At 38.3% G+C, this 12,579-nt stretch overlaps 1 protein-coding gene across 5 annotated transcripts in view; it reads right to left on the bottom strand.

Annotated features, from left to right (window-relative positions):
• LOC141755825 (low density lipoprotein receptor adapter protein 1) overlaps positions 1 to 12,579 on the bottom strand; it is a 155,634-nt gene that overhangs the window by 96,237 nt on the left and 46,818 nt on the right. For 2 of the 5 annotated variants that reach the window (XM_074615070.1, XM_074615072.1), the window contains one exon: positions 9,904 to 11,385. The exons of the other annotated variants lie outside the window; for them this stretch is intronic. In XM_074615070.1, the coding sequence (XP_074471171.1) occupies positions 11,280 to 11,385 (106 nt within the window). In that variant the 3' untranslated portion in view covers positions 9,904 to 11,279. Of the gene's footprint in view, positions 1 to 9,903; positions 11,386 to 12,579 lie in introns of those variants that run through there. 5 annotated transcript variants of the gene reach the window in all.

Genomic DNA, 12,579 nt, shown 5'->3' on the forward strand with positions numbered 1-12,579 from the left:
TTTGTGCATTAAATGCTGGCCCGAGACTTACAGTACAGTTGAAAACAGCACTTCATGCACAAAATGCTTGCCAAGCTGTGTCACAAAAAGTGTTTTAATGCAGGTAATACCTCAAAAGTGCTACAGATTAATTAGCTAATAATATGGTGGTTAAATATTATAGTCGGTCCCTTCATTTTGAGGTACAAAATGCATGTAGTGCAGAAAAGTGATGCATTAAATCCCGACGTGAACCGTATTTGGTGCAACAACTGCAGCATTTTTGTTGCTCAGCCTGAATCTGGTGTATTTGACACCTGGTGCATCAAAATCGGTTGGTGGAATTTATGTTCCCTTAAAGAACTTTAAGACACCACAATCAATCTTAAATATTGGCTGATATTGTGAACAAATAAGCATAGATAAAATGAGCTTCCTGAGTTTAGATTCATAGTCTTAAAATTAAGCAATGCTGTTTTCCAACTCATACGTTTGAGAAAGCCACATAACATGGCTGGGATTGTGATGTGATGTAAGGCACTGAAGGATCTGGCGGTATCTAGCGATGAGGTTAGGAGATTGCAACCAACTGAAGCGTCTCCCGTGTGTCAAACGCGTTGGAGAGCTGCGGTGGCCGACGCAAAATCGTGAATGGCCCCTCTTTAGAGACATTTCTTGTAAGAGTAGCATAGGTCATTTGGAGCAGAGCCAGTGGTTAGAGTGTGTGTGTACGTGGCAAGTGAGTGATGAAGCAAGAGAGAGAGAGCGGCGGCGGCGACGGGATCTACTCCAGCCCAAACAGGAAAAGTTAACGTGGGCTGTAGAAACATTGCGGTGCAACATGGTGGACTCCGTGAAGAGGGGACCCGCTCCGACCGATTCTTATTATCAGGTGATAATACACTAAAGAAAACGTATTTATATTATATTATATTCCATTTCTGCCAATAGATCCCCCTAATTACGCACTGGTCCTTTAAGTTATTAACAGGAAAAGGGCACAATGAACACAAGCTATATTCACACAGAGCCTTAACTCTCTACTAAACATCCTGCATTAGAGAAGTAAGCAGCTAAAACAAACAAAGAGCTAATAGAACAATGGCCAAGTGTCAGGGAGAAGAAAACACTGAATTTGTATGTATTAGATATTCAAAGAAATACATGATACAGACAGAGAATGGTGTTAAAAAATAACAGGAAGACTCATCTCTGATGCAATATTCACAGGAAATAATCTGCTCCAAATCCATACAAATCGCTTGTTTTACACAAACTTCCTGCAGTTATTGCGTTCACCATTTGGGTTAATTGTACAGTATATCAGTTGTTCTGTACTGTTATTGTTGAAAATATGTCACTTAGTCAGGGGTCGTCAGTTTACTCAATGATAGAAAAGGGGTCCCTTAAGGAAAAAGGTTTGGAACCAGTGATGTAAGGGATAACAGGCAGGGATTTTGAAGCTCAGGTCTTGTTGAAGCTCTTCAATTCAAGAGCTCTTGAGTCGAACGGCTGCATTGATACTCTCGGTGATGCTGAACATGATTGGACCAGGAGAAAGCTCAGTGGAAATCCAAGACATCGGTCACACTACCAAAGATTACAGGATATTCCTACAGTTCATTGATTGCAAACACATAGTATGAAGCTACTGTACCTATCTGTTCACTTTATATTTACTATAATAAAACCTCAAAATCAAGCAGTTATCTCAACAACAATTGCTACAATGAAGCAGAGGTTACGAGACAAACACTGTCTGCTGCCGTACAACTTCAATGAGCCATTTCACCTGGCCTTTAAACTAGAATGTTCCTCATCAAAAATGTAATTACACAGACGTACCTAAGAATACAGCTCATCCTGAAATAGAAGGTGATTACAGCCTCTCTGGGATTAATAGGTAATATTGTACACCCTCTCCTTTTTTCCCTTAACTTTGTCTCTGCAGACTTCTTTCCATTAGATGTTCAGGTGATTTATGGGCTGAGATAAGCTTTGGTTAGATGTGAATATAGGGTTTGAATAGGAGTCTACTTTCATTAATGTAGTACTTGGTCCCATCGCTCCATGTGCAGCGATATTATCCTCTGTTCTCCACATGTACTTTATTTCTACCTTGAGCAGAAATAGATGAACAAGAAGGCCTGATATTCAAATAGATAGTCAAAATGTATCTCTAAATTTGCTACCGTTACTGGTCATGTTAAAATAGTTTTTCAGAGGTAAAAGGTTTGTTGAAGGTGAAAACTGCTGCTAGTGCGTGTCCTGAAATATTGTACATGATAAATACATCATAAAACCAGACTGATGCTTCACTGCTATGTGCCAAATAACCTGCATATATACTAACTGCAATGGGAACACTTACAGGTTATTTCCCTCCATATTCCAGTAGTTAAAACTTTAGCTTATCTGACCTCCACATGCCAGTCTCAATAGATCCTCAATATCAAACGGTACAGCCATTACCAACACATTAAGCCATTAGAGTAGTGTGGAACACCTTATCAGTAGTGAATTAGCCATTTCAAAATAGTATCAAATAGACAATTAGCAATTAATGACACAGTTATGAATACTAAATGAGCTGTTCATTAGCAGATCCCTGGACACCACAGACAAATTACACACTGGTAATGAACATTTTGCCCCAAAGTTAAACAAGAATTCCTAAAATAGTATCTTATATAAACTGTACTGTGAGAATAGTTGTGGAATGTATTATAGAAGAATAATCTTGTAATGTGTAGCGTCAGAGTTGGTTTGGGTCACAGTTCAGGATGCAAAAATGAAGGTGCTGCTTCATCCAATCTATTATTCTTACTCTTATTCTTTCATCATTACAGCACAGAGGTGGGACCAAGTCATTGTTTTGCAAGTCACAAGCAAGTCCCAAATCCTAAACTTTGCGTTTCGGGTCCTAAACAAGTCATAATTCTTCTCTTCACTAAATCTAATGCCATTTTAACAACAGAGTAATAATTTATTCAATTTACAAAAATCATGCTCTTTTTACTTTGTTAAAACAAATGCGACTGTACTTAATAATAATAATACAAATCTGAGGAATTAAAGGGGACCTATTATGCTTTTGTGCTTTTTCCATTTCCTTTAATGTGTTACATCGTTTTTTTTGTGCATGTAAAAGGTCTGAAAAAGTTACAAAGCCCAAAGTCCACGCCAAAGGAAGTTACTCTCCCACCACAGAAACACTGCTCCTGAACTGCCTGAAACGCCTGGTTTGAAGTCCCGCCTTTTCCTCCATAACATGGTGATGTCACCAAGTAAAACACATATGCAAAATTCCTGCCTAGCGGCTAGTTTGGCACGCCCTCCAACAAAGCTAGTTAGAGCGGAGTCCGAAGAGTTTGGTTTGGTTGACCAATCACAACAGTGGGCCAGCTGACCAATCAGAGCAGACTGGGCTTTTCTCAGAACGGGGTAGGTGCTGCAGCACAGCCGGTATGAGAAAAATAAAGTGTTAGCATGTAAACATGTTCTAGCAGAAACCTAAAATATAAGCATGCACCTGTAAATAAGCATAATAGGTCCTCTGTAAGTGTCAACTTGCTGGAAATGAACAGCGTTAACCTTAGTTCATTCTGGAAATGAATTGATTCATGGCACACTTTTAAAATAATTTAATAATCTTTGGGCTTGGGGGAAGGTCTAAGTATAAGTGAAGTCGCAAGTCATTGGTGTTAAAGTCCAAGTCAAGTTGCAAGTCTGTTTTTTGTCAAGTTGAGTCTAAAGTCATCAAATTTGTTCTGTGAATCGAGTCCACACCTCTGCAGCACACTCAAATATTTAGTAAATGACACTACAATTTGTCCATAAAAACAGGATTTGACTGGCCGCTGTAGACTCTGATGACTCTGTCTGCACTGAGCTCCCATCTGTCAATGATCAACCAGGAGAGCACTAAGCAGTTTAAGTGGAGAAAAGCCGACCGTCTCTTGTCATTGTCTCAACATCTCCAGTCATTCTGGCATACTGATCAAAACAAAGCCAACATCAAAAGCATTTAAAAAAAAAAACTGAAATTGTGAATTGTTGTCACCACTCAAATGTAACGCCAAAGCTCACAGAAGCAGCAAACAAGCAGCATTGATGTGTCTGTGGTTGTCAATGCAGCACATGAAATAACACCGAGCAGCTTCTCAGTCTCCAGTGACTTCTCTGAAAATATCAAAGTGCGCTTTTTTTCTACAGCTTTTTCTTTGGTGCTCACCGGAGGCTGATCTCCCTCCTGAAGACAGGTCTGATTCTCCACAGAGACAGGGTGATCACATTTGAGTTTTCTGGAGAGTCCAGTCCTCCAGGATTAGAAATCAAACTTCTAAGGGCAGAGGATTCACCAGTCGTCCTCCCTACAGGCTGATAAAAGTAGACGGGTTGATAAATGTGAAATGAATACTGTTTTCTGTCATTTGTATTTATCACACATGATCTTACAAATACAGATTACAAACTACTACTTTTCAAACCCCTCTGATTTTTCCCCCACAGCCTGATAACGAGACTGGAGGCACCCTGCCATGATGCAGCCTCCACATCTTTACAAAATTAAAATGATATTTGCATACCTCTATAAACAGTCATCAGACTAAACAAACACTCACACAGAGCACTGCCGTCTCACAGAACACGCACGCACAAATTTGATTTGATTGGGTTTTACACCTGCAAAATATGGGGGATAAAAGCCCTTCTCTGAACCCTTGACAACTTTTCGGTGAAGTGCTCCAGATGAGCATAAATATTCATTCTTTAACCCCTTGAGACACACCGGATCGCGAGCGATCACGACCGACTTTACTGTATTTCAGAGGCTGGAACAGGCTCAAAGAGAGTGAGAGTGAAGGTACAGATATCATATGAAACTAGAAAACTTAAGGAATCCATTGGTATCAATCATGTCATGTCACATGAAAAACTGGCATGGCCACATGCAAAAACATGCAGTTTTTTTAATGCAATAATAATAACACATAATAATTAATTAATAACACATATAAATGTGTTATTTTCACCTATTCTAAAATGGTGTATTTGAATATTGGGGTCACTAAACAGTCAATTGCATAAATTGGGTATCACTGTAAAGCTGAGACTCTTGTGGATCCAATGAGCCCAATTATATTCATGTGTGATGATGTTAGTCCTTATAGGAGCCATTTCATTATAATGAGACCATTTTTTTAAACTTGACGTCACTGTATAAAATTAACTTTTGTGACCTCTAGGATAATCACAGCCTCATTAAACTTTAAAAACCACAAACTAGAGACGTAGAGCATTCAGAGGATGTGTGTCTTTCCTAGGTATACTGACAATAAGGGGGGTTTATGAGTAGTTTCCAGAACAGAAGTGCTTGCTGTCCAATCACCGAAAAAATATAATCCGTTTTTTCTATGATGTTCCTCGAGGTCTTGGTGTCTCAATGTGGTATTTTGGAGGGAATATTGATTTTTATCCATTCTTGAGGTTAAAAATGGTTAATTTCAGCACCAAATCTGTGTAACTAATGGTATCAACCCAAAAATTGCTTCTGTAACACATGGGACATAATAGAGCATGGGAGTGGCCATCATATACTGCTTGAACAAAAACAGAAACCTTCTTTGCGTCAGGTTCTTTGTCTATATAGCATATTTAAAGGGCAACTACTGTATGGCCATTTTAAAAATTCATACATGTTATTCCTATTGGTCTAGTGGCCTTTACGCACCAGGGGCATTTTTTTTGTGTGTTTTTTGACAGTATATTTTTAAGGTTGATTTTCCTGAGCTTTCTGAGCTGTGCAGAAGTTGTACCTATATTTATGATGATTATAAAATAACAACTCATGAGAGTAACACAAATATCGATTGAACTTTCCTAGGCCATGGAAATAACATATTGGAATTCTTCATTTAGGTGGTGCTCCCCTTTAAAGATTACTCCGGTTGGCAGTATGATACATCTTTCTGAAAAAGTTATAGGTGCAGCAAATATTAATTGTACGTAAAATTGAATTGCCTGGGTTAGGAATCAAAGTTCATGTGGACATTTTTTTTATTATTAATTCTGATTGAGAAAACAGACAAGATATTGTTGCCTTGCACCTGGTATGCATTATTCACATTTTCAATTATAAGCAGAGGGCTGAATGAACAAACATATCGATGCGATCGTGCCAGTCATACAGACAAACAAGAAACTGTCCTTGCTTTGGATCGACCACAGTAAGCTGGAAAAACTGTATGGATTAACATTTGATGTTTAAACTGAAATGTTCTGGATAGATGAGTAGAGGGGCCACGATAAATAAAGTGCTTGTCTGCACAGTGAGCTGCTGTGGTTTAATTGGTTTCCTTTTGAAGATGATTTGTTGAAACTCATTATTGATCAAATTATAGAGCAATCTTGGAATCAAATTGATTTGCTATAAAAAGACATTGCAATCATATTGTCTAGCACTGCTGACCGTCAAAGTGTATCTTTGCAATTATACTGTATATGACAGAAGAAGTCCAACAAAACACCGGCTTCTGCAAATGGCCTTTTATATTCAATAAGAAAATGCAATGAAATATGTGTACAAAGTCTTTTATTATGCATAAATATGTAACAAACCATAACAGTTTCCAAATTATGTACATTTTTTACACAGTTTAGGACAACTACTTGTGGTTTCTACACAACTTGCTATTATCATAATAACACAACACTGTTGGAAACCCACTAATTGCATAGATAGAAAATAAGCACCTTCTTTGAAAAGTAAACCGATACTGTAAACATCAGTGGTGAATTTAGACAATAATAGCTTATCCGAAAAATTCTGAATGCCTCAAATGTTTTCTGGCCTCAAACCTCCACAGGCTGATTTATATTCAGGGCACTCCAGACTCAAATTGGCATGTTATACCTCCAAGTGCAGGTCTGTCCCCGGCTGCACCAAAGAACCGCATCCATTCAACATTTGCTGGGTATCAGTGTGCTCTATACAGAATACTGCCTACATTAAACAAAACCTCAATCTAGCAGATCAATTCGTGCCATAGTACAATTTATACAGGGAATGATCAATTCTGAATAATAACCCAGAGGGACTTGGCTGCAAAATAACATTTTATTACACTACTTTTTATGCTTGAAAATCAGTTAACCTGTTGTGCCTGCAACTGAAATTATTCATTTCCTTTGGTGGAAGTGCTCTCTGGGAAATTTTCAAAAATGGGTCAAACTGTTTGGCTGAAGTGAGTTTTTTTTTTTAATCATACTATATCTAGTCTTTGGGCACATGGGACTACTGTTAGACGCTCATTATATTTTAGGAAAAAGCAGTCGTCCCATGTGCCCAAAGACTAAATATAATATGATAAGAAAATGGCTGTGTCTCAGAAACTACAAGGAGCACAATCAAATATTTGGTATCTATGAACTCATAACAAATTGAATATCAAAGATATGCACACGTATACAGTGTACGCTTGTTATACCCGTTATTATTCAATAACATTTTTATTCAACGTATTATCATTCACAGTCGCTCGATATACTACGCCACCTGCTCTGCACGTTGTACTACGTCATTTGCTGCGGCCGTCCGCAGACTTAAAAGTGTATTTCTGATATGTAACAGACGACCATAATCTGCGACAAAATACGTTTCTTTCCAAATGTAATTGAGAATGCAATTTAGTTGTGTGGGAGCGTAATTTTGACAGGGCTGATAATAATGCAGCTTGTGGTGAAGCTGTGCAGAAGCAACTCCACCTTTTATCCATATGAGTAAATGTCTTTCAAAACTCTGTTTGTCTGTTGTCATTATTGAAAACCAATTCAGAGTCTGAGAGCTCCTGGACAACAGCCCATCTCCAAATATCACCCAATAGCACAGAATCAGCAGATATTGAAGAAACCACACACGAATCAATCAATTAAGTCAATGACGGAGCTGAAAAGGTGAGAAAATCATTTCTACTCGTGAGAAAAGATGTTGGAGAGAAAGGTAAGGCAAAAAAATGACAACGTTGCATTTTGACTGTGCACTCGGCTGAACGGTCAATACTCGATTGCAAACATGGCTCGATAGATCCTCCGTAGACATGCTGGAGGCTATTTATGATACCCAAAACAGTAAAGGGCTTCCTTTCTCTTCGAAGATGCAATGGATTCGGCATTTCAGCCAGTCAGGAACGAAACAATGCAATTAAGCTTCGTGGCGTAACCTGATAAAGCCATCCAATTATTCTGCAGCGGGTGTCATGACAACGACACTGAGCCCCCGCTACCTCCCGTCTCAGTCATGACGCCATGAATACAGAGAGGACCACTTCAGCCAGACTGGGGCACAATACAATATCCTTTTGACAGTAAACGTCATCTAAGCAGCGGATAAAAATAATTTAAGTCTTAGCAGAGCAACAACTCATCTATAATAAGATTTGGAACAAAAGACGTGTTTTGTGCACCCATTGCAGTTAAGAGAGGGAAATGTGAACTGTGTCGATCACAGGTGGACTTTCACTTGATAACTGTACATGGGATACTGGTGGCTACTTTGAAAAAATAAAGCAATTCCTGCAGTAATAAAACACATACCATTACATTTGTACAAATTGTCTAAGCTAATGCAAAACATACAAGCATCTACACTTTCACATCTCAACAAGAGTGGTAATTATTTTTTAAAAACAACCTGTGTGAAGCCCTGATTCTATTAATCCTACATCATGTATAATGATACAATATGCATACATAAATTACACAGCTCTGACATTGAAAAAATACAGCATATGGAAATAGGTTTCTATACTCTAATAGTTTGGCCTTGGCATACACGTGTCCTTGTAACCTTACATCATCGCTGTTCTTTAACAGTAGCATCATCTTTATGTACAGTGACAGCTGACTGATTGAGGAGACGGCAGAATGTAAAATAGTCATTATATTTTGGTTACATAAGCCGTATTCATATGAGACAGCATTGAAAGTGATTGTTACAGGAATGTCCGCCTGCTTCTGCGAGAGAAAGGTTTGCTGTTGGGTGGTGAAGATTGTTTTCTTTACATTGCAAACATAATCTATACACATTGTTAACATAAAGCAGGCAAGCGCAAGCATTATCAATGAAATATTCATTTTCATTCTTAAATTATTGTGTGTTTTTTGGTGGATTCAACGTCTTTAAAACTAGATTGAGAAGTGTTTACCTTAAAGGGGCACTCCATCAATTTTACACATCAAGTTCAAGTTTGTTTGTCATGATTAGTACTACTCAAAAACTGCAAAAACAGATGTATAATGTCTTGGCTCCAAAGTCTGTGAAAATAACCCAGGTGATGTCATAGTGATGTCATCAGGGTTATCTTCTTTCTTAATCTTAACTCAAAGCCTGTCTTACAAACTGGGAGCATGGAGCTTGGATTATGTGGGTGTTTACCAGGCAGGTAGGGTATAATAGGGATGTCACGAGAACCGATACTTCGGTACCAAGTCAATGCCAAAATTCTGAAAATGTGATGGTATTCGTTTATCTGCAGTACAGCAGGTACCGTCAGGGCTCGAGACGAACAGCGTTCCGGGGACAACAGAAAATGTGTTTGGGACACAGTAAACTCACTATGACTATGCGTCCAGGGGATGCACTCTATTTGCTACATTGCGAACAACAAATCCATGTTTAAAATCGGCAGGACAAGAGCTAGTAATGTTAGCTGTTAACTAACTTTAACGGCAGGTGCAATTGATTTACATTATGAGGTGTTCAGGCTCTATTTAGTAAAAAAAAAATGTATTGGGTAAAGGTAAATTCTAATGCTATCATGTTCAAATGTAATCTTGTATAATATAGCTTTTGGTGAGAAACTTGAATAAATAGAGTTGTTTGAAGATGTTTTCACAGCAATATAAAATAGATAATAGATATAAGAATCTGCTGCTTAAATGTTTATCATTCTTTTAATAATCTGTCTCTTTTGAGTCACCCAACGTTATGAAAGTGCAATACTAAATCACTGGAGTAACCCTTTAAATGCCAAACTGTAGTGGGTTGTCAAGTGCATTGCTAATGGACCTAAGCTCTAGTTTACTAAATGCATTGCTGAGACTAGTGTCTAACACAACAGAGCAAAACTGAGCTTGAAGGTTGATTCTTGACCTTCCAAAGCTTTTAACAACTTCTCATGGCCTTCCTCTGCAGATAAAGTTGCTCAGTTGTCATGGTGATTGTTTAGTTTGTTATCACACGGCCTAATAGATAATTTATTTCTATTATTTGATACCACCCCCTCCGGATCTATACAACCACTTGTTATATAACAAACTAAACCATCTTCATGATAACTGAGCAAATCCATCAGCTAAAGAAGGCCAAGAGATTTGGCTTGACTTGGATACACAAAGTAAGCAGTCCTTGTGTTGGGAACTTGTGTATACACTGTACCATATGCTGTAAATGGTACACGTATGCCTCATTCAGAAACATTTTCTTAATTTTCAAGGTGGATTCTGGCCTTTTTATGACACATTTATGCCGCAATCAATAAAAAGATGACACATGGGTACAGTATGTCTAATTACTACATCTCATGCCGTTTCATTCTTCAAAGAACTGCTTGAATCAGCACAACAAACTGAATGATGAACGCATAATTCATCAAATATCATGGCTGAAGATTTTGTACCAGCTGTGCTGATGACCTCTAACACTGGACATGAGTCTGGCAGCTGTTACTCCGTCAAGCAAACGACGGCATCAGAGAACTTTCACACTTTCAGAAAGAGATGGCAGCCTTATGTACACATGTCTCTGGACTTCTTGATGCTGAGAAAACCTTAAAATCCATGTGTGAAAGTACTTTTCTTTTCTTTTTTTTTTACAAATTTTGATTAAAAGAAGGAGACTCCATCTCATGAATCTTCTGAGGGAACGTCTTTGAGTAGAAATTTGTAATTCTTGCTTGTCTCGCTACGTTGTATTCCACATTGTGTGCATTGTCTTTCATCTGGCAGTTTGTGAGAGTTTGGCTGAAGATGGCTGTTTACACTGAGTAGAGTGTGTGTTGACTGGCAGGCATTCACAGAAATAGTAGTTTATAATATCAGGGTATCCATTCTGTCTTCTCTGCAGCAGCCACAGGAAATCAAACAGAGCCTCTCCTCTCGGGTTGTGCATCGGGAAGCGTGTTATATTTTCCTGTCTGTTCAAGCGATGTATGCTGTTTTGTTTTGTTGGCCTCTGGTATGGTTTCTGTCTATTTTCTGTGGTGCTGTACAGTAAATTGGGCAGTTATTGCCGGCGCGTGTTATTTAAATTCATTGTTGCAGAGAGACAACAGATTCCCGTCGGGGACCTCGCCAAGACTCAGAGCTGCATTGTCAGAGACGGGTTCGGAGCAGGGCTCGGCCAGTCTGACAGACACAGGAAGAGAGAAAGAGGGAAAAGTAAGATTTCTACAGAGGTCAGGATATGCAAAGATTGAGAACTGAGAGTAGAAGAACAGATAAAATGTAGTAGGAGCATGCAGAGCATTTGAATTAGTGGAATGATGGTCAATGAGTGGGAGGGCAAACATAGAGAGAGTCATCAGTGGCAGACATTACAATATCTATGAGGTCACTCATACAAACAACACAATCACAATCAAGACCAGATGATAACTATAGAGCAGGCAAGTGAACGCAACTGCTACTTTCTACAACACACTGATAAGATTGATCATGTTTTCTTTGTGTATGATGTGCAGTTGATGATAATAGCTACATGAATAACTTTGTGCCTGAATACAAACTTGGAGATTTTGAACTAAGGTGAGGATTTAAATTACTGTTTCTCAAAAGACAGAACATTGAATAAATTACAAATCTATCAATTTTTGGTCATTAAAATCAGGCATTTTCACCATCAAAAATATAATTTTTAGTAGGGCTGTCAATCGATTAAAACATTTAATTTCAATTAATCGCATGATTGTCCATAGTTAATCAATTAATCGCAAATTAATCACACTTTTTATCTGTTTAAAACATACCTTAAAGGGAGATTTGTCAAGTATTTAATAATTGTCAGCTACAGTATATAATACTACTGTATGCTTGCTTTATGCAAATGTATATATTTATTATTGGAAATCAATTAACAACACAAAACAAAGACAAATATTGTCCAGAAACCCTCACAGGTACTGCATTTAGCATAAAAAAAATGCTCAAATCATAACATGGCAAACTGCAGCCCAACAGGAAACAGCTGTCAGTGTGTCAGTGTGTTGACTTGACTATGACTTGCCCCAAACTGCATGTGATTATCATAAAGTGGGCATGTCTGTAAAGGGGAGACTCGTGGGTACCCATAGAAACCATTTTCATTCACATATCTTGAGGTCAGAGGTCAAGGGACTTCTTTGAAAATGCCCATGCCAGTTTTTCCTTGCCAAAATTTAGTGCAAGTTTGGAGCGTTATTTCACCTCCTACGCGACAGGCTAGTGTGACATGGTTGGTACCACTGGCTTCTGATTTTGATACCAGTATCTTCAACCTCGCTTTAAAACTGAGCCCGCTACAACCTCCGAAAGATTGACTGTGTTAATGCATTAAAGAAATTA

The sequence above is a fragment of the Sebastes fasciatus genome, chromosome 18 (genome assembly GCF_043250625.1).
Source record: "Sebastes fasciatus isolate fSebFas1 chromosome 18, fSebFas1.pri, whole genome shotgun sequence".
Taxonomy (NCBI): domain Eukaryota; kingdom Metazoa; phylum Chordata; class Actinopteri; order Perciformes; family Sebastidae; genus Sebastes; species Sebastes fasciatus.